This window comes from Mustela erminea, chromosome 17, assembly GCF_009829155.1.
Source record: "Mustela erminea isolate mMusErm1 chromosome 17, mMusErm1.Pri, whole genome shotgun sequence".
Taxonomy (NCBI): Eukaryota; Metazoa; Chordata; class Mammalia; order Carnivora; family Mustelidae; genus Mustela; species Mustela erminea.
This window is the reverse complement of record NC_045630.1, coordinates 30,878,519-30,901,586: the sequence shown is the minus strand read 5'-3', so window position 1 is coordinate 30,901,586 and position 23,068 is coordinate 30,878,519. Positions and strand designations below refer to the sequence as shown.

Here is a 23,068-nt window from a genome sequence, read left to right as displayed (position 1 = left end):
TCAGGTCATGATCCCAGGGTCCTGGGATGGAGTCCCCCATCAGGCACCCTGCTCAGCAGGAAGCCTGCTTCTCCCTCTCCCACTCCCCATGCTTGTGTTCCTTCTTTGGCTGTCTTTCTCTGTCAAATAAATAGATAAAAATCTTAAAAAAAAAAAAAAGTTGAATACACAAAAAAATGGAGACACTCCATTCTTATGGATCGGGAGAACAAAATTTTTTTTTTTAATTTATTTTTATTTGACAGAGACATAGAGAGAAAGCACAAGTAGGCAGAGCAGCAGGCAGAGGGAGAAGCAGGCTCTCTGCTGAGCAGGGAGCCCGATGTGGGGCTTGATCACAGGACTCCAGGATCATGACCTGAGCTGAAGGCAGTCACCCAACCAACTGAGCCACCCAGGCGCCCCTGGGAGAACAAATATTGTTAAAATGTCTCTACAACCCAAAGTAATCTATACATATATTGCAATCCCTATCAAAATACCAACAGCACTTTTCATAGAACTAGGACACACAATCCTAAAATTTGTGTGGAACCACAAAAGACCCCAAAGAGTGAAGCAATCTTGGAAAAGCAAAGCTGGAGGCATCATGATTCTGGACTTCATGTTATATTACAGAGCTGTAGTGATCAAGACAGTATGGTATGGGCACAAAAACAAACACAGAGAGCAGTGCAACAGAACAGAAAACCCAGGGATGGACCCACAACTCTATGGTCAACTAATCTTCAACAAAGCAGGAAAGAACATCCAATGGGGAAAAGACAATCTCTTCAGTCAATGGTGCTGGGAAAACTGGGCAGCTACATGCAGAAGAATGAGTCTAGACCACTTTCCTATACCATACACACACAAAAAAAGACTCAAAATGGATTCAAGACCTAACTGTGAGACCTGAAACCATAAAACTGCTAGAAGAGAACATAGGCAGTAATGTCTCTGATATCGGCCATAGCAATGTTCTTCTAGATAGGTCTCCAGAGGCAAGGAAAATACAAGCAAAATAAATTACTAGGGCTTCATCAAAATAAAAAGCTTCTGCAGAGAAAGGAAATGATCAACCAAAGTACCTGTTTTGTTCATGTTCATGTTCAGCTACTTGTTGATCAAGGTAAACTACTAAATAGCATAAGGTATTTGCTTATGACATATCTGATAAAGGGTTAGTATCCAAATTATACAAAGAACTGATACAACTCAACACCCAAAAACCAAATAATCAAATTAAAATCTTAATTATTCTTGGGGTGCAGGCGGCTCAGCTGGTTAAGCACCTGCCCTCAGCTCAGGTCATGATCTCAGGGTCCCGTGATAGAGCCCCGCTTTGGGCTCCCTGCTCAGCGGGGAGCCTGCTTCTCCCTCTCCCTCTGCCTGCTGCTCCACCTGCTTGCGCTCTCTAACAAATACATAACTAAAATCCTTAAAAAAAAAAAAAAAAAAAAGTGTCCTTAAAAACAAAGGTTCCCAAACCAAATAAAGAGAATGGGACTCCTATTTTTAACTGGCGTGCAGAAGCCTCCAAAATGCTTCAAAAATTCCAAAATAGCTATCCTGAAAGACCTGTGCCTAAGGTTAATGGAAACTGAAAAGGAGAGGCAAGTAATACAAAAGACTGTACGATGTCACTATTCTGCTCAGCACTCCTCCTTCCAGCACTCCTCCTTCCAGCACTCCTCAGCGTCAACCCCTTTGCACTCAGAGGTCACTATCAAATAGGCTTCTTTTCAAACAAGGCCACCCACAGCCATAGCCACAGCCATCCTCCTGAGGCAGCTTTCAATCCTTGGTCAAAAGTCAAATTCAAGGTCACAGCTAAAAAATTTCCTAAGCTCAGGGAGGATCCTGGAAGGCTTCTACACTTGAGTTCTGAGTTAAGATTAATGGGTTGATAAGAAGGCAGAAAACAGGATAAGAGGCCAAAGACCTGACTTGGAAAGACTATGGAACAAAAGCCAACAAGACCTGCCAAAGTAGTGCCTGCACATACACCCTGTCATCCCCCCTCCCCACCCCGCCAAGAGAGAGGGCTCCCACCGGGCAGTCCCAGAGCTAGCAAGGCTCCCAGAGATGGCCCAGTGGGCTGTGACCTCACTCCAGAAACAGCCAGGAAACCAGAATTAAAATTAATGAAAACCTTATCAAAGTCTGGGGGATACCAGAGCCACACCTCTGCCTGAAGCTGTAGGGAGCCTGCAGACAGGATCCTGGGAAACAGAACAGCCACCAGAGGTGAACACTCCCACGAGAGTCCGCCCTCCCAGACCTTTGTCTGTATCACCCAGCAGAAAGAGATAGAACTTTTGCACCCTCTCTGGTGACGTCACTTAAGTCCAAGGGGTGGTTCAATATTGCCAGAAATATTTACTGTTTGTCCCAGCTACAAACAAACTACAAACTGACAAAGTATTTAAAAAGATTGTTTCAGTACTTGGTCAAACTGGAAGCTGATACTCAGAGCCTGATAGGAATGTTTTTTTTCAGCCCTCCCCTCTGAGCTAAGCTAAGCCAATGTCACCAGATGGAAGGAAAAGCCTTCTGTAGGGTTTGGGGAAGGATTCCTAAAACCCTTAAAAAATATAAAAACCAACCCAAATATTTGGAGCTTTTACCAACCCTCCAGTTCACATGATCTAGGATAATCTTTGGTGACTATAAAAGCTACTTCTGGTTTGTTGGTTTAATTAAAACAGCCACGTCTTTGGAGTTATTAACACTAAATATAATGAAATGTCTTTTCCACTCGGGCTTACTAATCAAGTAAGTTCCTGCTACCTATTACAAAATCGGTTGCCCCCAAAACTAACTTGAAATGACTTTGTGTCCAAAGTCAGTGAAATTTTCCCAAGGAATCAAAGCACAACTGTTAAGAACAAATGATTTAAATAGATGTAAATGAGAAGAATCTCTAGGTGAAATTTTCAGCAAATAGTTCCCAAAGATCTTCTGGTTACCCAAAACCTTAAAGTTTTATTAATTAAGTTAAATGATGAGTTCAGTGAAATTCAATGTCTAGATCATCCGCAAATGAAATACTGAAACATCATTTACACCAGGTTCATCTACATTTGGTTTCCTTTGCGGAGTAGCAAAAGATATTTGGATCTGTTAGAAAACATGTTTTGTGTCACCCAAAAGTTTACTGTGAGAAAACACATTTCTAGAAAATATGAACAATATTCGTAAATTTGCCAAGGCACAGAACGGACAGTCCACAATTGCTTACTTTCTTAATTTTCATTACAAATTAAGGTTTTTAAGAGTTGAAAAAGAATTTTACAGGTGATCAAGGTGAATAACATCAAATACAATTATGGGTTAAAAAAGCTTTAGTACCAATATTGTACTTAGGTAGAACTAAACCTTAATTTTCTCTCATCTGCAGAAGGACGAGTTTCCTTGGATTACTGGCCTGCCTTTTTTTTTTTTTTAAGATTTTATTTATTTATTTGACAGAGAGAGATCACAAGTAGGCAGAGAGGCAGGCAGAGATGGGGGGGGAGCAGGCTCCCTGCTGAGCAGAGAGCCCAATGTGGGGCTCAATCCCAGGACCCTGAGATCATGACCTGAGCCGAAGGCAGAGGCTTTAACCCACTGAGCCACCCAGGCACCCTGGTTTGCTCTTAAATAAGAAATTATAGGGGCACCTGGGTGGCTCAGTCAGTTGAGCGTCTGACTCTTGATTTTGGCTCAGGTCCTGATCTCAGGGTTGGGAAGTCTGAGTCCCACGTCAGGCTCTATGCTAATGGAATCTGACTGGGATTCTGTCTCCCTCTCCCTCTGCTCCTCCCCCCTCAAAAAAATGGGGGGAAATTACAAAAGGATTTAATTTTCGATATTTGCCTGAGAGGTATTTAAGTGTCACCATGTTTAAGAAGGTAACTAGAGGTTTCACAACGGTTACCTTGTGAACACCTTGTGATACTACTCAAGTGTTTTAAACCTTTGATACTTTTGACAAACTTGCCAATTTCAAATCTTAAATGAAGTCTTTTTAACTTAGAGCTAATTCTGAAATTGACTGAAGGGCCCCTAGAACATCTCCAAAGATTTCTTCTCTCCTTATGAAGAGGGAGATGTCAAATGACGGCTTACTTGTTATGTCGTCATGGCGGGGGAGCCCTGTGGGGTACCAGCCTTGTTTATGGAGTACTGTGTGGGTATGTGACTCTCGCAGAAATGACATGAGACTCCCAGAATCTGGTACGTCCAGTATAATGTTACCATCGTCTTCCCAGTTGTCATTTGAAAATTCTGTTACACAATCAACCAAATCTCCTGTCAATCCCATCATAATGGACTCTAATTGATCTTTATTTTTTTTTTTTTTTTCTAATTGATCTTTAACAATGGAGGTTTTTTTAAGTTGTCTGTCATTTACAGAGTTATTGTGTTAGTTGGATGCTTTTGCAATAATGTTCCTGCCAAAGTGGGTCACCTTCAAGGAGTTTCATGGAAAACCCTCGGGCAAATACAGGTTTCCAGTAACTTCATAAAAATGAATGGTGCAATCGCTTCTCGGCCTTTTGGCTAAGATCAAGTGTAAAAACTGATTGTGCAAGAATTTCTGGAACTGAAGGCAAAAACCCGGATTCATACAGAACAAGAATTAATAACACGGGGCTGAATAAACTAAGGATTACAGTTTTTACAACTCTTGCCAGAAGCGCTGCTGGTTCTTTAGTATTTTATTTTTCCTCATCTGAGGAACCATAGATGACTTAACAGCAGTTTGGAAAAGCCTTTATAAACAAAGGTGAAACTTATTTTTCTCCCAGCCTGATCCCCCTAAAATTCAAAAATGAAGGTAACTGTAGAGAAACGCTCATTCGTACCTTTGTCCATATTCTGTTCTAGTCTTGTTAACTGCCGCTGAGGCTTTGTGACTAGACCTGTGACTAGACCGGGTCCTGAACTGTTTCCTCAATCATCTGCCCATGACTCTCCACAGTAACACTTCTGGTTTCCCCACCACTATGGATCAGAATCACTACGAACAAAGACTGCCTTCCAGCCCCCGTGGACCGCCCCATGCCAGGCGCCCCTCCCAGGCAGGTGGCCCTCCTGAGGCAGGTGGCCCTCCTGAGGCAGGAGGCCTTCAGAGTTCAGGGTTTTGACTCTGCATAAGCAGCACACAGCTGAAGAACATCACCTGACATCTGGTCTGCCGCAGCTGGAGACCTCTAGTCAAAGTGAGGGGCAGAGGAGCAGGCCACAGGTGGACTGCTTCCTCCTAAGTCCCCAAAGGAAACCTTCAACTAACACAACTTCACACTTCAACTAACCACAAAACCCTTTCTTCTTTTCCCTCTGCCCTGGCATTGGCCAAAAAGGTAGTGGGAGAGGGGCGGGTAATCCATCTTCCAATTGACTGTTGGACCTGCCATGATACTCCTGCCTCAGTTTCTTTTGAACAAATTCAGCCCCTCTCTACTGTGCCTGATTCTCTGAGCCCTGGGTACATTCTCCTGTCTCTGATTAACAGCCCTATGATCCAGCTATTGTAGTAGTGGGTATTTACCTACAGAATACAAAAATACTAATTCAAAGGGATAAACACAGCAGGCATAACCTGAATAAAAAGTCCATGTGGTCTATAGACCCTTAAATTTCCCTGGACTCTGTGGCTGTAGCAGAAAGCCCTCATGATTCAAACTTAGCTCCCTCTGGCAGGTCCCAGGTTCCCTGAAATGGGTAGGAATAAAAGTATATGCAGCTAAGATTAGGAACCTCTCCTTAACTCTTGAAAATATTACCAAATCTGTTCCTACAGCAAAGCTATTCAACAAAAACCCATAGGCTCTGGCCAAAGTTGACTCTGACAGTAGCATCACACTTGATTTTATAAAAAGAGGAGGTGTCCACGCTGTGGCCAAGACCGTGTGCCCACACTTCTGGGGAAGCTGAAACTCAGCAACATAAAGTCACCGAACAGGCCACTTGACTTACAAAAAGTAATTCCTTCAACAGGGTCTTTCTCTGACTAGATTTTGATTGGTGTGGGTCTTGGGACCATGGCTCCAAAGTGCACCTAAAGTGCACTGGGAACTGTTCTGCTTATAATAACCAGAGCTGGCTCCCTAGCATGCTGTATGCCCTCAAAAGCTTCAGATGCATGTTCACGGCCACTAAGAACCCAGCCCACAAGCTCCCCAGGAACACAGAGTCAGAAATGGGACTAAGGCAATGACCCACTAAGCAGCAGTGAGCCTGAAGTCATGACCTGTCCTTACCACAGAGCATCAGCAAACACTGAGACCTTCGAAGACCAAGCAGGGAGGGGTGCCAGGGCCGTATATTTTTATCACATCCTCAGGTAGGCTGAAGGTAGGACCAAAAGTGGGAGAACTGTTAAAAAGGAGACAAGGCCACGAACAGAATCAGTTGTGCCAAGTCCCAGTCAGCAAACCGAGACTTAACACCCAACCCAACTGCAGGTGTAGCCTCTCCCAGAAGGTCACATCACCTTCAGCCCCTGGGTCTGGAACTCCTGGTCTACAGCAACGAGGAAACCCAACAAAGGGAGGGATCCTTCAGCCCCAGGTCTCCACCAGGAAGACTGAAGGAAGGGGACCTTCAGCCCCGGGTCCTCACCAGCAAGGGAACCTTCTGACGCAAGGAGGATATCAGCTGCGGGTCTCCGTCAGTGAGGGGATCCTCTGACCAGCAGGTCCAAACTAGTGAGACACTCCCCCCACACTCTGCAATAGACCCTTCTGACCCCTTAGGGAGGTAACTTGGTGTGAAATGACATATTCCTTCCTAATACACTTCCTTGTCCCACCTCCTTTCTGCCTTAAAAAAAATCTTTCTTTTCCTACAACTCTTCGGAGCTCCTTTCTACCTGCTGGATGGTATGCTGATGATTCATGAACTGAAGAATTATGCCAATTTGATCTTTAAATTACTCGGTTCAACTGTACAGTTTAAGAAGAACACTGTAAAAGTACTAATGGCAAAGAACTGTACACTTCACAATGGTTAAAATGTAGGCAGTAATGTCTCTGACACTTGCCGTAGAAACATTTCTAGATCTGTCTCTGGCAAGGGAAAGCCAAGGGAAATTACATTACTACATGAAGATAAAATCGTCTGTACAGCAAAGGAACCATCAACAAAATGACAAGATAATCTACCGAATGGGAGGTAACTGCAAATGATGTATCTGATATGTCAAAATACATAAATACATAAAAAACTTTATACAACTTAACACCAAAAAACCCCTAATAATCCTATTAAAATGGGCAGAAGACATGAACAGACACTTCTCCAAAGAAGACAAGAGAGATAGCCAACAAAAACATGAAAAGATGTTCATCGTCACTGATCACCAGGTTAGTGCAGATCAAAACCGCAGTGAGATCCCACCTCACATCTGTCAAAGTGGCTAAAATCAACAACACAAGACACAACAGGTGTTGGGGAGGACATGGAGAAAGGGAAACCTTGAGCACTGTTGGTGGGAATGTAAACTGGTGCAGCTGCTCTGGAAAACAGTAGGGAAGGTTCTCAAAAAATTACAAATAAAACTACCCAATCCAGCAACTGCACTACTGGGTATTTACCAGAATAGAAAAACACTAATTCAAAGAGACACGTGCACCCCGATGTTTATAGCTGCATTATCTATAACAGCCAAGATATGGCAGCAGCCCTGCTGTCCACTGAGTGAGGAAGGGATAAAGATGTGGTATAATGAAATAGTACTCAGCCATAAAAAAGAATGAAATCTTGCCATTTGAAATGACATGGGTGGAGCTACAGAGTATAATGGTAAGTGAAATAAATCCATCAGAGAAAGACAAATACCATATGATTTCACTTGTATATGGAATTTAAGAAAGAAAACAAGTGAAAAAAGTGGAAAAAAGGAAAGAGAGAGAGAGAGGCAAACCAAGAAACAAACTCTTCACTGTGGAGAACACACTGATGGTCACCAGAGGGGGTGGGTGCGTAGGGGAGTGGGTGATGTAACGGATGGGAATTGAAGAGTGCACCTGTCCTGATGAGCACCGGCTGTCACATGGAAGTGTTGAATCACTATAGTGTGCGTTGGGATCTAATATTACATTACGTTAATTATACTTCAATTAAAAAGATGGTTAAAATGGTAAATTTAAGTTAAACATATTTTATCACAAGTAAGAAAAAGAAGTTAGGACCCCTTTACAATTATTCCTAGAATTCTGAATAAGCACAGATGTTACAGAACACGGGTTCAAAAGTATTTTGTCTTATACCATTACTTTTCTTTCTTTTTTTACTTACTTTCAAGACTATTATTTATTTATTAGAGAGAGCGAGTGCATGCGTGCATGAGTCGGGGGGTAGGCAAAAGAGGGAGAAGCACACCCCCCACTGAGCAGGGAGCCCGATGTGGGACTTGATCCCAGCATTCCGGGATTATGACCTTAGCCGAAGATAGATGCTTAACCCGCTGACTGAGCCACCCAGGTGCCCCCCGCTTTTTTTGTTTTTTAAAAGATCTATTTATTTGAGAGAGAGAGAGAGCAAGCACATGCAGAAGGAAAGGAAGAGGGAGAGAATCCCAAGCAGACTCCTGCTGAACACAGAGCGTGATGCAGAGCTCAAGCTCATGAGCCTGAGATCACAACCTGAATTGCGACAAGAGTTGGATGCTCAACTGAATGAGCCACACAGGCGCCCCTATAACTTTTATTTCAATGATGACATCTATATTTAATCACAGAAACCTGTCCTTTGTCATATAATAAACTCTGGAATCAGAATGTTATCTATTTACATAGTTGATCGTAAAGAAATAAAGGAAGGAAAATTAATATCATCTTACCACGATAACATGGTAATTGTTAGTTTGGAGTTTCTTGCCAATCTCTGGACTTACCCATGGAAGTGTACCCCTCTGTATCCTGCTCATCACTAAACTGGAAACAACAGCTAAACATTCCAAATGCCTGGAACACTGTTACGAGGTTCACAGACATTGCCTATTATACCTGATATTCTTAGCTCATGAAAATTTAATGTTTCTAGATGAGATTTTAAGATATATTTTAGTCTTCTGGGACACACTGTAAAAAAAAAATGGGGAATTTTGAGTCTTTTAGTGGGATTTACTGCTATTTTAAAGACTATGTATTATCTCAAAGCACTTGGCAGACATTTTAATTACATTTATTAAGGAAGAAATAGAAGTTAAAAAAAATTCCCTTTGTCCAAGGGGCTTTTGGTGATAAACATCTTTCTATCACATTATTACCAAACATACCAAGTAAGTAATTTGTTATTGCTAAAGTTCTCTTAAGAAACAGACTCCAAAGGCGCCTGGGCGGCTCAGTGGGTTAAAGCCTCTGCTTTCGGCTCAGGTCATGATTCCAGGGTCTTGGGATCAAGCCCCGCATCAGGCTTTCTGTTTAGCAGGGAGCCTGCTTCCCTCTCCCCCCACCGCCTACTTGTGATCTGTCTGTCAAATAAATTAATAAAATCTTAAAAAAGAAAGAAAGAAAGAAAGAGACTCCAAGGGAAGCCTGGGGTGGCTCAGTGGTTGAGAGTCTGCCTTGGGCTCAGGTTATGATCCCAGGGTCCTGGGATTGAATTCCCCATCGGACTCCTTGCTCGGCAGGCAGCCTGCCTCTCCCTCTGCCTGTGCTCTCTCTCTCTGACAAATAAATAAATAAAATCTTAAAAAAGAAAGAAAGAAACAGACTAAAAGATACTGAGAAGTTGCTTTCACCTATGAGTCTTTTCAGACTTCTAGGACCAAGATGAGAGAATTTTACTGTCCTCTCCCCCTACAATTTCACATATCAGTAAGAGAAGAGGAAACTGTATATATAACAATCTGGGGAACTGGAGCAAAAGTCTAGCAAACTTTAGCACCGAAAGGGTAAACACTGAAAATGCCACTTTTCCTCAGTCCAGGCAGGAGGTCTGACTGTGTTCTCTTCTGGCAATCGGAGGTTCTGCATCCTGTCCCTCTGCCAGCTCTGGCTCTAGCTATCAACATAGACCGTGAACAGAACATTCGAGGAGGAGGGGAGATTGGGGAGAAGAGTGGGGAGAAGAGAGGAAGGGGAGAGGAGGGTGGAGGCGGGAGGGTGCGTGCCGCAGGATGATCAGCCCTCTGCCCTGCCGGCAGGTGCCCAGGCACTGGTTGAGAACTTTCCCTCTGCGGTTCTGTGTGTGAGGCTCCAAGTCTCCCGCGGAAGCACACAACACACGCTTAACTGAAGCAAAAATACCCACTAGGGTCAAAGAGGACACCACCGAAAGCCCTCCTTTGCCTTTATCCCTGACAGATGCTGAGAAATGACCACAAACAGGCCAAACCACAGTGCTACAGAAAGCTGCTTTTAAAGTCACACTGATTTTCCTATTAAAATGTCTTTCTCTGTCTTTTCATTCCATATTCCCAGCTTGTGTGTAGAAGTTGCCCAAAGGACGGCTGTCTCTAATTCTACACTCTTCCTCCTAAATCTCCATATTTACGCCAGTTAAATGGTTCTTTTTTTTTTTTTTTTAAAGATTTTATTTATTCATTTGAGAGAGAGAGACAGTGAGAGAGAGCATGAGCGAGGAGAAGGTCAGAGGGAGAAGCAGACTCCCCATGGAGCTGGGAGCCCGATGCGGGACTCGATCCCGGGACTCCGGGATCATGACCTGAGCCGAAGGCAGTCGTCCAACCAACTGAGCCACCCAGGCGTCCCGTTAAATGGTTCTTTAACCACCCCCCACTATATGCTCGCAGGAGAACGTCTGGAAATACAAGGCTGGGATCGACACAGGATGGGGCCTGAGACTGTTGAGGGGTTCACCGCCACCTGAGAACGTCCACACTCACAGCCAGCTGGTGGTGCTCCCCTGCTGAACACACATGACGTCACAGAACATGGACATCAACAAACACAGTGACCTGCATCATGATGTCTGTGCGCAGACAGTGCAGCGTCCAAGCAACCAGACCTGTCCCACTGACACACGTGACAGCTGCTTCTTCAGCAATCTCTGTCCCCGTGGCCCAGCCTTCCTTCCAGGTGAGACTGAAGACACCCAATCATAGCAGTATGGCCACCTCAAAGTGACCTGGAACAAAGGCCCCTGCACCCTCCCCAAACCTGAGACCACAAACCACTAAACCCACGGAGCCAAATGCCCACAGCTCTCCCCACGCAGCTGGTTCAACGACGTGTGGGGCTGGTGGATGGACCAAACCTGACCACATGGACGAAGCCCTGTAACGCCACCCCTGGGTCGCCCAGTGCCCATATGTCAGTGGACTTTCTTCTTCACATAGCTGAAACCCCTGGGCGGTTCAGCCCCTCTACTGCCTCCATGCCGCAGGAATGAATGGGCCTGTGTTGTTTTGTAAGCATGCGTGTCACCCTCTGGTCTAGGAGATGTGCTCCTCAGAGGAGAGGAGGGTTTCCTGTCCTCAGCAAGCCCACACCATCAGGAGCACATACTTCCCACGCACAGCATTCTATTACCTTCTTTTCTCAATAACTTTGCCTTTGAGGTGAGGTGCTTTTACCAAAGTCCAAGGGCTAGTAACCGGCAAATGGCACTGGGATTATAGCTAAAGGACGTGTCAGGCTGTCCCATGGTGCTGAGCAGCCCACAGAAGAGAACACAAGGGAAACAGCCATCGGTCATCACTGTGGGTCCGAGTGTGTGCGGCCCTGAGCACCCACAGCTCCCATCGGGCAGGCCTCCTCCGGTCCGTGCCTGTATTTAGTGCTTGCCCAGGGGCAAGAGTGGAAGGATTTTCCAGCCACCAGAACTACCGGGAGTTCATGGAAACAAATTAGGAGCACGTGCACATGCTTGTCTGTCTGTGTTTGTATACACACACTTTAACCAGAGCAAACAATGCCTCAGAGACAGCTCCGGGAAGGAGCCCAGGACAGTGACAAAATGCTGCGTGCACTTGTCACAGAACCCGCTGGCCACAGAGACCCAAGGACGCATGTGACAGCAGGGCTATGTGGCTGTGGCTCTGCGGACGTCCTGGGTCGGGTACTTCGTGCTGTGGGGCTGCTTGGCATACCATCACCCCCACCTAGACCCCATACGAGTGTCCCCAGATGCTGCCCGCGAGGTGGGCTGTTGGGAGTCAGATTGCTCTGGGTCAAAAGCCCTGGACCAAAGCCATGTGTCTTCATGTCTCTGACAGGAAGCCATGCTGGTGGCGGCTAGAGGGCTCTCCTGACCTCCCAGGCTCGAGCTGACTCTCACCAGGAGACTGACCAAGCTACCAGAACCTCCTCCTTCCCAGACTCTCACCCACTCAGTGGTCCAAACAGAGTTTCTCCTGCTCTGCCTTTGCCCCTCAACTCTACAGTCATCCAGCATCCTATTTGTTCACACCAGACCCAGTTCTCACACGTGTTCTTTTTGCCGTGCCGGACATGGCTTTGCGTCTGGCGCACCTCCCTTCACAGCTTCTGGCTTCACTTCCTCCAAGCGGTCTTCCAGACATCTCTCACTGGGGCCTCCACCCAGAAGGCTGGTCCCCCTTGCACCCCTCATGTCCCCTCGTACCCCCTCCTTTGGAAGGTAGCAGCGGGCACTCACTGCTTTATGCAGTTTTAGGTAATGAAAGCCTGGAATCTTCCTCTGCCATTACAGAAAGAGGAATTTTAAATGGAATACCCTACACACGTGTTAAGGTTTAAAGTTTACTAGTGGCAACCAAATAAAGGCATGAACCATTTTGTCCCACTCTTGGTTTCAGCTCAGCTTGTGATCTCAGGGTCGTGAGACTGAGTCCTGCTCAGCATGAAGTCTGTTTAAGACTCTCACTCTCCATCTGCTCCCTCACCTCTACTCTCTCTCAAACAAACAAACAAAAAATCTTAAAACAAAAATGAGAGTTGGGAAAAAAAAAAGAATGGTTCTGCTGCTTACTGGTTTTCCTGATCTTTTTACATTTTTAACACTTAGGGTGCTATTTTAGGAAATAATATCATTTATGGAGAAAAACATTTACTGGAGGTCTGATAACTGTTTTAGCTTTGCCTTTTTTAAATTAAAGAAAGTTGGGGCACCTGGGTGTCTCAGTTGTTAAGCATCAGCCTTCGGCTCAGGTCATATTCCTGGGTCCTGGGATCGAGCCCCACATTGGGCTCCCTGCTCAGTGAGAAGTCTGCTTCCCCCTCTCTCATTCCCCTCCTTGTGTTCCCTCTCTTGCTGTCTTTCGCTTTGTCAAATAAATAAAATCGTAAAAAAAAGATTAAAAAAATGTCAATGCACATTATTTTTGTAGCCATACAATTTAGGGTGATTTGTTTTCTTCTTTGTATTTTGTCCATGTTGTTTATTATTTTTATAACAATAGCAACATGAATACTATACAGGCATCATAAAGCTGGCGTGCACCAGACTGGCTGGCTCAGCTGATAGAGTGTTGACCCTTCATCTTGGGGTCAGGAGTTCAAGGCTCATGTCAGGTGTAGTTTACTTAAAATAAAGGAGAGGGATCCTGGGTGGTGCAGCTGATTGAGTGCCCGATTCTTGGTTTCAGCTCAGGTCATGATCTCAGAGTTATGGGACTCAGCCCTACATCAGGCTCTGCGCTCAGTGCAATTGGCCTGAGATTCTCTCCCTCTAGCCCTCCCCCAACGCACTCACATTCTCTCTCTCAAATAAATAAAATCTTAAAAAAAAGTTGGCCTATACAAACATGGAGGACAGATTCAACACTGTGACTGAGACTCAGTTTCCGTGGATATTTATAACAGGCCTGTATCTATTCACTTCTCAGCTACAAAAGTTTCTATTCCATTTAAAATTCCTCTAAGGGCAATTTCTCTAAAGTAACAATCAAAGATTCAAAAGAACAAAAAAAGTATGATTAGAGTAAAATCTCAAATACATCAGTCAAGCATTTAACTCCAAATATCCCTTTTATTTTAAGCAAATAAAATGAATGGACAGTCTCTTCAATTATTTAAACCATTCGCTTTTTCTTTGGGAGACACAGGCTGAACAAATATTTAAAGCTACAGATACTTGTGTGTATCTAAAAGGACAGAAACACATGAAACCATGCCATTTCCTTTACTCACTTTTGTAATGGTTTTTAGGATGGCCAGACGGTCTGCGGGAGGTGGCAAACCCACAAACAGTGTTTTGTCCAGGCGTCCAGGGCGCAGGATCGCAGGGTCAATGATGTCTAGAGATGATGGGAGGGTGAAGTCTTCAATAAATTAAATATAATCTTTACAAAAATATAATTAACATGAGATGTGGGAAGACGACTTTTTTTAAAAAGAAAAAATTGATAAATTAGACTTTATTAAAATTAAAATTCCTCCTTCAAAAGAGTATATCCTTCAAAAAAGTCCAGCCCATGTTTCTGCCCAAACCTGTGAGCCACCAGGGTTCTCTGGCTCAGATGAGGACCCGCCACAGGAGCCTGGGATTCCGGCAGGGGGACCTCCCATTACCCTATCCTCAGGGGCCAAATGTCACAACCTCTGACTGGCCTCATCTCTGAACTTCCCCTCTCTGGGACCCACTGCAATGCCCCTAGGGTTATCTTCTAAAACACCTGCCGACCACTTGCTGTGGCAGAACCAAGCCCGTATCTCTCACCACAGGAGGAAGGCCCTAAAGGACCCGATCTTCCCATCCTAGTTCCCTCTCTTTCAGTCTCCCCAACTCCCACACTCCACTGACCAGACCTCTCTCTCTCTCCATTCCCTAAACAACCTAGAAGCCTCAAGCCTTCTTCTCTTTGCTCTCAGTGGTTCCTTTCTCCGAAATACTTTCTTCCTCAGACACATAGTGGGATTCTCAAACAATGCTTCCTCCAGGAAGCCTTCCCAGAGTCCCCCAGAAGAAACTCTTGCCCTTGTTTGTCCTCACTAGACTCTTGGTAGCAGGAGCACAGAGCAAGCTCCAAACTCTGCCTGACACTGAAGTTCATTAGGTACATTCCTGATTCCTCCGTGAAGGGGCCCTCAACCATTCCAGAGAGGCTTCACGTAGCTCACTATGATAAGACCCTTGTTCACGCACAAGTGCACCTATAAATAATGGGTCTCGTGTTTTCTAATGAACACACTCAGACTTAACCATTAATTTATTCCATAAAGAGGTAGAGTTCTTTCTGGCTGAAATTCTGATTGTTAATTTTGTTCTTCAGTTCCCTTGGGGAAGCTAAATACTTAATTCAGTGATCTTTTGATGTTCAACACAATATTGGACTTTCTCTTGAGATGCTAGGATCTACTACTTGGAAGTAAGGAAGAAAAGGAAAGTTGATTGCCTAACCCCTGCAGCATGATGATAGAGTGCTATCCCACAGACCTGAGTGCCCTCTTACCCTATAGGGCGAAGGACCCCACACACTCAGGTCTCAGGAAACCTCTGCAATTTAAAAACTTACCAAGGACTGCTTTGTGGCCTTTCCCTGCTGCTCTTCCCTGACACCCTCAGTCCCCAGGCATCCACTCATTGGTTCTATCACTACAGGCTAGTTCATATTTTCTAGAATTTTATAGATGTGTAAGCACACTCTATGTACTCTGCTTTCTTTTACTCAACAGAACTGTTTTCAGGTTCCCCTAAGTTCTTGCGTGCCTTAGTACTTGATTCTTCCTTTATGGTTGGGGAGTATTGCCCTGTGCAGCTATGCCACGATTTATTCTTCCATTGCTCTGCTGATCACCATTTGGTTTCCAGTTCTGGAGTACCAGTCTTGGTGTGTTTCCCTTGCTAAGTGTGGGATGCAGAGCAGTATGGCTACATCCCACCATAGTGGTAGCCTGAAATTTAAAAACACCAACAAACTGTTTTCCAGACTAGCTGTGCCAGTTGACATTCCCCTCCTTGCCAATACTTGGTATAGTCGTTTTCATTTTAGATAGTTATTCTAAGGTTTGTAGCGGGATCTCACTAGCATCTCCCTGAGGGCTAATGAGGCCGAGCACATTTTCAGGTCTATCTGCTGCCTGTATACTCATGACAGGGAAGGGTCTGTGCAGTGTTCAGCCAATTTTTAATGTTCTTCAGTTGCTGAATTTTGAGAATCCATTCTACGTTCCAGATATAAATCCTTGACCACATATACACTTTGTAAGTATTTTTTCCTAGTCAGTGTAGTTTTGGCCTTGTGTTCACTCAGTGGCATCTTGTGAAGAGCAGTTCAATTTATCTTTTTGCTCTAAAAGATTGTGCTTTTGGCGTCACACCTAAGCAATCTTCACTTAATCCATGGTAGGAAACATTTCTCTCCTGTTTTCTTCCTGGAATTTTACAGCTGTTAGTTGTCACTGATCTTTGATCCATTCTGAGTTAATTTTTACGTGTGGTAATAAGTGTGTGTATTAAAGGTGATTTTTCTTGCATATGGCTTTTTTTTTTTTTAAGATTTTATTTATTTATTTGACAGAGAGAGAGAGACAGTGAGAGAGGGAATACAAGCAGGGGAAGTGGGAGAGGGAGAAGCAGACTTCCCGTAGAGTAGGGAGCCCGATGTGGGGCTCGATCCCAGGGTGCTGGGATCATGACCTGAGCTGAAGGCCAACGCTTAACAAATGAGCCACCCAGGAGCCCCATCTTTTCTTTATTAAATATTTTATTAACTGGGCACCAGGGTGGTTCAGTAGGTTAAAGCCTCTGCCTTCAGCTCAGGTCATGATCCCAGTTCTGGAATCAAGCCCCGCATCAGCCTCTCTACTCTGCTCAGAAGGGAGCCTGCTACCCACCCACCAACCACCAACCTCTGCCACTTGTGATCTGTCTGTCAAATAAATAAACAAGATCTTTAAAGAAAAAAAAAAAGATTTTACTTACTTGAAAGACAGAGAGTACACAAGTGGGGTGGGTGAGGGACAGAGGGAGAAGCAGACTCCCTGCTGAGCAGGGACAACCTCCCCTACCTCAGCCAATGCAGGGCTTGATCCCAAGACCCTGGGATCATGTCCTGAGCCGAAGGCAGATGCTTAACTGACTAAGCCACCCAGGCACCCCTTGCACACGGATATCTGATTGTTCCAGCACTTTGTTGAAAAGGCTATTCTTTGTCCACTGCGTGGCTTTTGTGTATGAGTTTTTCAAAGATTTTTATTTATTTATTTATTTGAGAGAGAGAGAGAGGTAAGAGCAAGCACGCGTGCTCATGGTTGGGGGGTGGTGAGGAGCAGAGGGAGAGAGACAAGTAGACCCACCACTGACCACAAAGCCGGACATGAGACTCAATTTCATGACCCCAAGATAATGACCTGAGCTGAAACCAAGAGTCAGACATGTAACCAATATGAGACACCCAGGCACCCTTGCATGGCCTTCATGTTTTTAAGAACTCAATTATTTCAATACATGGAGCAATATTTTTAGATCCTACCATGTTTCAGTGATGTGTAAATCTGTGGTTATGCCAGTATCACGTGGTAAAACATATTTTAACTTAAGAATACAAGTGGATCTCGGGGCGCCTGGGTGGCTCAGAGGGTTGAGCCTCTGCCTTTGGCTCGGGTCATGATCTCAGGGTCCTGGGATCGAGCCCCGCATCGGGTTCTCTGCTCAGCGGAGAGCCTGCTTCCCCCTCTCTCTCTGCCTGCCTCTCTGCCTACTTGTGATCTCTCTCTGTCAAATAAATAAATTAAAACTTAAAAAAAAAAAAAAAAGAAAGAAAAAATACAAGTGGATCTTAAAGCCAGATCTGCAAGCTCAAAAGTAATCCTGGTGTAATAATCCCAATTATGATTAGCAAACATTCGTAGGAGGCGCCTGGGTGGGTTAGTCAATGAAGCATCTGTCTTTGGCTCAGGTCATGATCACAGGGTCCGGGATCGAGTTCCACATTGGGCTCCCTGCTCAGTGAGGAGTTTGCTTCTCCCTCTGCCTGCCTGTGACCTTGTGCTAGGCAGTGATTTTTTAAAAGATATGGCATGACAACAAAAGTGCATGTGCTTTAAAAAAATTAATAAATTGGACTTCACCAAAATTTAAAATGAAAAGACAACCCACAGACTGGGAGAAAACATATGCAAGTCACATATCTGGTATAGACTCCTAACTAAAATAATTAAAAGTCTTACCATGACAAGGCATAACCCAAGTGAAAAGAAGATACACTACAGTGAAATACTACCTCATACCCACTAGAATGGCTATACCCAGAAAGAAAGACATAAGAAGTGTTGGCGAGGATGTGGAGAAATCGTAATGCTCACACACTGCTTTGTTATAATTGCTAGCAGGAATGTAAAATACTGTGGACAAGTCTGGCTGTTTCTTGAAATGGTAAACACAGTCACCACGTGGCCCAGCAATCCCACTCCTGGGTATCTACCCCACAGAAATTTTAATATATATCCACACAAAAATTTGTACCTGGATGTCTACAGCAGTATTATCACAAGCCCCCAAGTGGAAACAACCTAAATGTCCACTGACTGGTGAATGAATCAAATATCGTATACCCACACAAGGGACCATTATCTGGCAAGAGGGACGAAGTATTGCTACGGGCTAGCTATGGTCTGTAACAGGGGATGCCAGGTAAAGGCAGGTGGACTTGACAGCTCTATCACATAAGTGAGCCAGGACAAGGAAGCCTACATAGGCAGAAGTGCTGGAGGTGGGGGAAGGACGGCGAGTAATGGCCAACGACAGATTGCTTTTTAGGGTGATAGAAATGTTCTAAAATCAGATGGTTGGGATGGCCATAGGAGTCTATAAATACACTCAATACCACTGAATCTTGTAAAGTTATCTGAATCTGGTAAAGTTAACGCTACGTCACCTCTCAATCAAGCGGATTTCCTTACAAACTGGATCCATCCTCAGGCTAATGAGACCGTGAATAATGTGTTGAGTGAAAAGTATTACAAGGTGGGTCAGCCTTCATGAAAGAAAAGTAGGCCTCTTCTTACAATTCACTAAACAAATACTTCCTGGGTTCTCTCATGTACCAGGTTCCTGTGACGCAGCAGAAGTGAGGCTGGGGCCTAAGTCATCTTTAAAAGGGAAGTACTGGGGCACCTGGGTGGCTCAGTGGGTTAACCCTCTGCCTTTGGTTCAGGTCATGATCTCAGGGTGCTGGGATCAAGCCCCGCACTGGGCTCTCTGCTCAGCAGGGAGCCTGCTTCCCTGCTTCCCCCTCTCTCTTTGCCTGCCTCTCTGCCTCCTGTGATCTCTCTCTCTCTGTGTCAAATAAATAAAATATTATATATACATATACATATATATATACATATATATATATATATATATATAAAGTATTGTGCCAAAAGGCAAGACACACAGGTCTGACCATGGCCCCAAGGCACCGCCATGACCCAAGGCCAGATATGTAAGGAAACAAGGCAGTTTACTTGGAACTCAAAGTGGCTGAATATCCTATGAGGTGAAGTGAATCTCTTCCATGTAAGCTATCCCCCCTGTCACCCAAGAGTTACGAAGGGCTTACAGCAGATGGGGACCCTCAACTAGAAGCTTTCTGTCAAAATGTGAAACTTCATACCTAATTCTTGTCCAGAAACTTATCCATCATAAAGGAAGTGTTTCTTCACCTGAGTTGTATACTGGGGGCAGAAACTTTCTGGATTGTGTGTGGCTACAGTAGGACACAGATCCCTGCTGAGCGGAAGAGTAAGTAATAAGCCGGCAGGGCTCTTCCGGTCTCACGCATCTGCGTGCCAGGCACCCGCGTTTCTAACCAGCCCGACAGAGGATGAAGTGGGAACGGACAGTCCCTTGGAGCCAGTATGGAAGAAGGGAGGTGAGTCAGGATATCTGTGGTCTAGCTGTACTACTCTGTGGAGACAGCATGGGAAGCAGGGTATCTCCAGGGCAGGGTGTGGACTCTGGCGGACCACACAACACAGGAGAGCTGTGGCTGGGCCACAGGGTAACCACAGGTGAAGGGTGACGCAACAATCTTTCACTTACTTTCTAAAAACCAGTAGCTCAAAAAGTAGGGGAAAAATTAAGACAGAAATAGAGACTAGGAGAAAAGAAGACATTTCAAAGTCCAATCCAGGGTGCCTAGGTGGCTCAGTGGGTTAAAGCCTCCGCCTTCGGCTCAGGTCATGATCCCAGGGTCCTGGGATTGAGACTCCCATCGGGCTCTTTGCTCAGCAGAGAGCCTGCTTCCTCCCCTCTCTCTGCCTGCCTCTCTGCCTACTTGTGATGTCTGTCTGTCAAATAAATAAATAAAATCTTAAAAAAAAAAAAAAAGTTAAAAGTCCAATCCAGAGGGTTAAGACTCACTAAGTGCTAAGCATACACATGAAACAAATTAATAAAATGTCACATAAGGCATGCCTGGCTGGCTGAAATGGTAAAATGTGCAACTCTTGACCTCTAGGTTGTGAGTTTCAGCCCTACACTGGGTATAGAGAGCACTTAAAAATAAGATTTTTTTTTTTTTATGTCACATAAAAAGGATCAGTATGACACAAAACTTTTAAGAGAAAAAAAAGCAAGGCCTATAAATCATGAAAAAAAAATTTTCAACTCAAAATCCTGTACTCAGCCAGGCTACCAATCAGTAATGAAGAGGGAACAGAGATACCCTCAAATATACCAAACTCAAAAAGCCCAGACTGCAGCCAGAGCAGAGAATGCTCTGGAAACAAAGGCAAAATAAATCATGGACACAAGTAATATTGACCACGGTCAATATTTTCATCAGATAATGAAAAATAGAAACAAAACAAAGCAAGAGAAAGAAAACTAGAGTTTCTACATCTAAGAATGAGAAGGTTATGTGAAAACAGAACTCTGATCACAGTGTAACTCCTGGGTCCACGCAGAGAAATAGGTACACTATCCAGGTAATGTAAACACCAACTGCTGATGTGACCAAAAGTTGTGCAGAAACGGTATCCTGTGGGGACGACCGGGGTGGGGGCAGTGACAGCAGCCGCATGTGGAGCAACAGTGAATATAACAAATCTTCATGTGCCTGAGAAAGCAGTGACAGCAGCATATGAAACTGATAAGAAACAGCAATATGAGCATATTATTTGAAAATATGGAAAAAAATACAAAAGAAACAGCTCATAACTTTACCAGTGGTTGCCTCTGGGCAGGGACAGAGAGGGTAATTTTATTTTTTGCTTTTCAGTGTCATTTGAATTTTAACAGCTACCTCCCCATCTTGGGTTTCTCTTTTCATGCTAGGCAGTGTCAGAGAAGGCCCAGTGGAGAGCTGACACTTCCACCTCTGCTTTCCCTGGGTTCCTGGAGGTTGTGGGGAAGAGTACGAGGTGCCCCTACCGAGGCTGAGGGGATGTTAATGGACGCCCAGCAGGAACAACACATCTCCCCACCCAGTGAGTGTGAACGGAGGTAGAGCAAGGAGCCTGGGCTTCCTGTCTCAGCCCATGGCCAAACTAAGTCTCAGCCCATGGCCAAACTAAGTCCTCGCTCGGCCATTCTGTATGCCAAGAGAGCCAGTGTCTTCATCAAATTACAGAAGCCAAATGCTGCCATTCGAGACTGTGACAGAGCTATTGAAATAAATCCTGATTCAGCTCAGCTTTTTAAGTGGCGCGGGAAAGCACATAGACTTCTGGGCCATTGGGAAGAAGCAGCGCATGATCTTGCCCTTGCTTGAAAACTGGATTGTGATGAAGATGCTAGTGCGATGCTGAAAGAAGTTCAACCGAGGGCCCAGAAAATTGCTGAACATTGGAGAAAATATGAGCAAAAACGGGAAAAGCGAGAGATCAAAGAAAGAATAGAAAGGGTTAAGAAGGCTTGGGAAGAACACGAGAGAGCCCAGAGGGAGGAAGAAGCCAGACGACAATCAGGAGCTCAGTATGGCTCTTTCCCAGGTGGCTTTCCTGGGGGAATGCCTGGAATGGCAGGGGGGATGCCTGGAATGGCAGGAATGCCTGGGCTCAATGAAATTCTTAGTGATCCGGAAGTTCTTGCAGCCATGCAGGATCCAGAAGTTATGGTGGCCTTCCAGGATGTGGCCCAGAACCCAGCGAATATGTCAAATATCAGAGCAACCCAAAGGTTATGAATCTCATCAGTAAATTGTCAGCCAAATTTGGAGGTCAAGCATAGTGCCCTTCTGACAAATAAAGCCCTTGCTGAAGGAAAAGCAACTTCGATCACCTAATGGATGTCGCAATAATACAAACCAGTGTACCTCTGACCTTCTCATGAAGAAAGCTGGGGTGCTGTGAAGAGAATCCCTACCCCTCTGCTCCCCATGCAACTGAAACATTCTACAGTGGTTTGCCATTAGGGTATTCATTCAGATAATGTTTTCCTACTAGGAACTACAAACTTTAAACACTTTTTAAACCTTAAAAATATTTAAAAACATATTTTAAAAAAAAAGTAAACAAAATTTTCAATGGCAAAACTGAGCAAACAAAAGGAAAACCTCACTGGACAGGCTCACCGGAACCATGGAGACAACAGAGAGAACGAGTGAACCTGAAGAACAGAAATTACCTAATATGAACAACACGGAGAAAACAGGATGGAAAGAACCAGCAACAAAGCCTCAGGGACTATAACAAAAGATCTAACATGTGTGTCACAGGAGTCCCAGGAGGAAAAGAGAAAGAGCTAAAAAAAGTATATGAGGGGCACCTGAGTGGGCTCAGTCTTGGTTTTAGCTCAGGTTGTGATCTCAGGGTCATGGCATTGAGCCCCGCATCAGGCTCTGCACTGGGCATGGAGCCTACTTGGATTCTCTTTCCCTCTCTCTGTCTCCAATAAATAACTAAAATATTTGAAAAACAGAAATAAAAAGTTAAAAACAAAAGCAGAGAACAGTGACACCACCCTCCCTGTGCCGTTAGAACATTCAAAGGAGAGCTAGTCTATGTTCAGAAATCACAAGCGCTGGCAGGACGTGGCACAATTTTCAGGTACTGGCAGAGAAAACAGTCAACCCAGAACTGCCTATCTAGCATAGACAGACTTCAAGAAAGAAACTGAAATGAAGACATTCACAGGTAAATGAAAACCAAGAAAATTTGCTACAAGCTGAACATACCTAAAAGAATAGCTCAAAGAAGTTCCTAAAACAAAAAGAAAATGATAGAAAAAAATTAGGAACACCAGAAAAGAAAAACTATGGGAAGAGTAAAAATGTATACTAAAT

General features: G+C 44.5%; 1 protein-coding gene across 6 annotated transcripts in view; it reads right to left on the bottom strand.

Moving 5' to 3' along the window:
- Nucleotides 1–23,068, bottom strand: part of NVL (nuclear VCP like) — a 98,401-nt gene that overhangs the window by 16,247 nt on the left and 59,086 nt on the right. For 5 of the 6 annotated variants that reach the window (XR_004280232.1, XM_032319084.1, XM_032319086.1 and 2 more), the window contains one exon: nt 14,049–14,155. The exons of the other annotated variant lie outside the window; for it this stretch is intronic. Coding sequence is in view for 4 of the 5 variants with exons in the window: in XM_032319084.1 (XP_032174975.1) it covers nt 14,049–14,155 (107 nt within the window). In the remaining variant the exon portion in view is untranslated. The remainder of the gene's footprint in view (nt 1–14,048; nt 14,156–23,068) is intronic. 6 annotated transcript variants of the gene reach the window in all.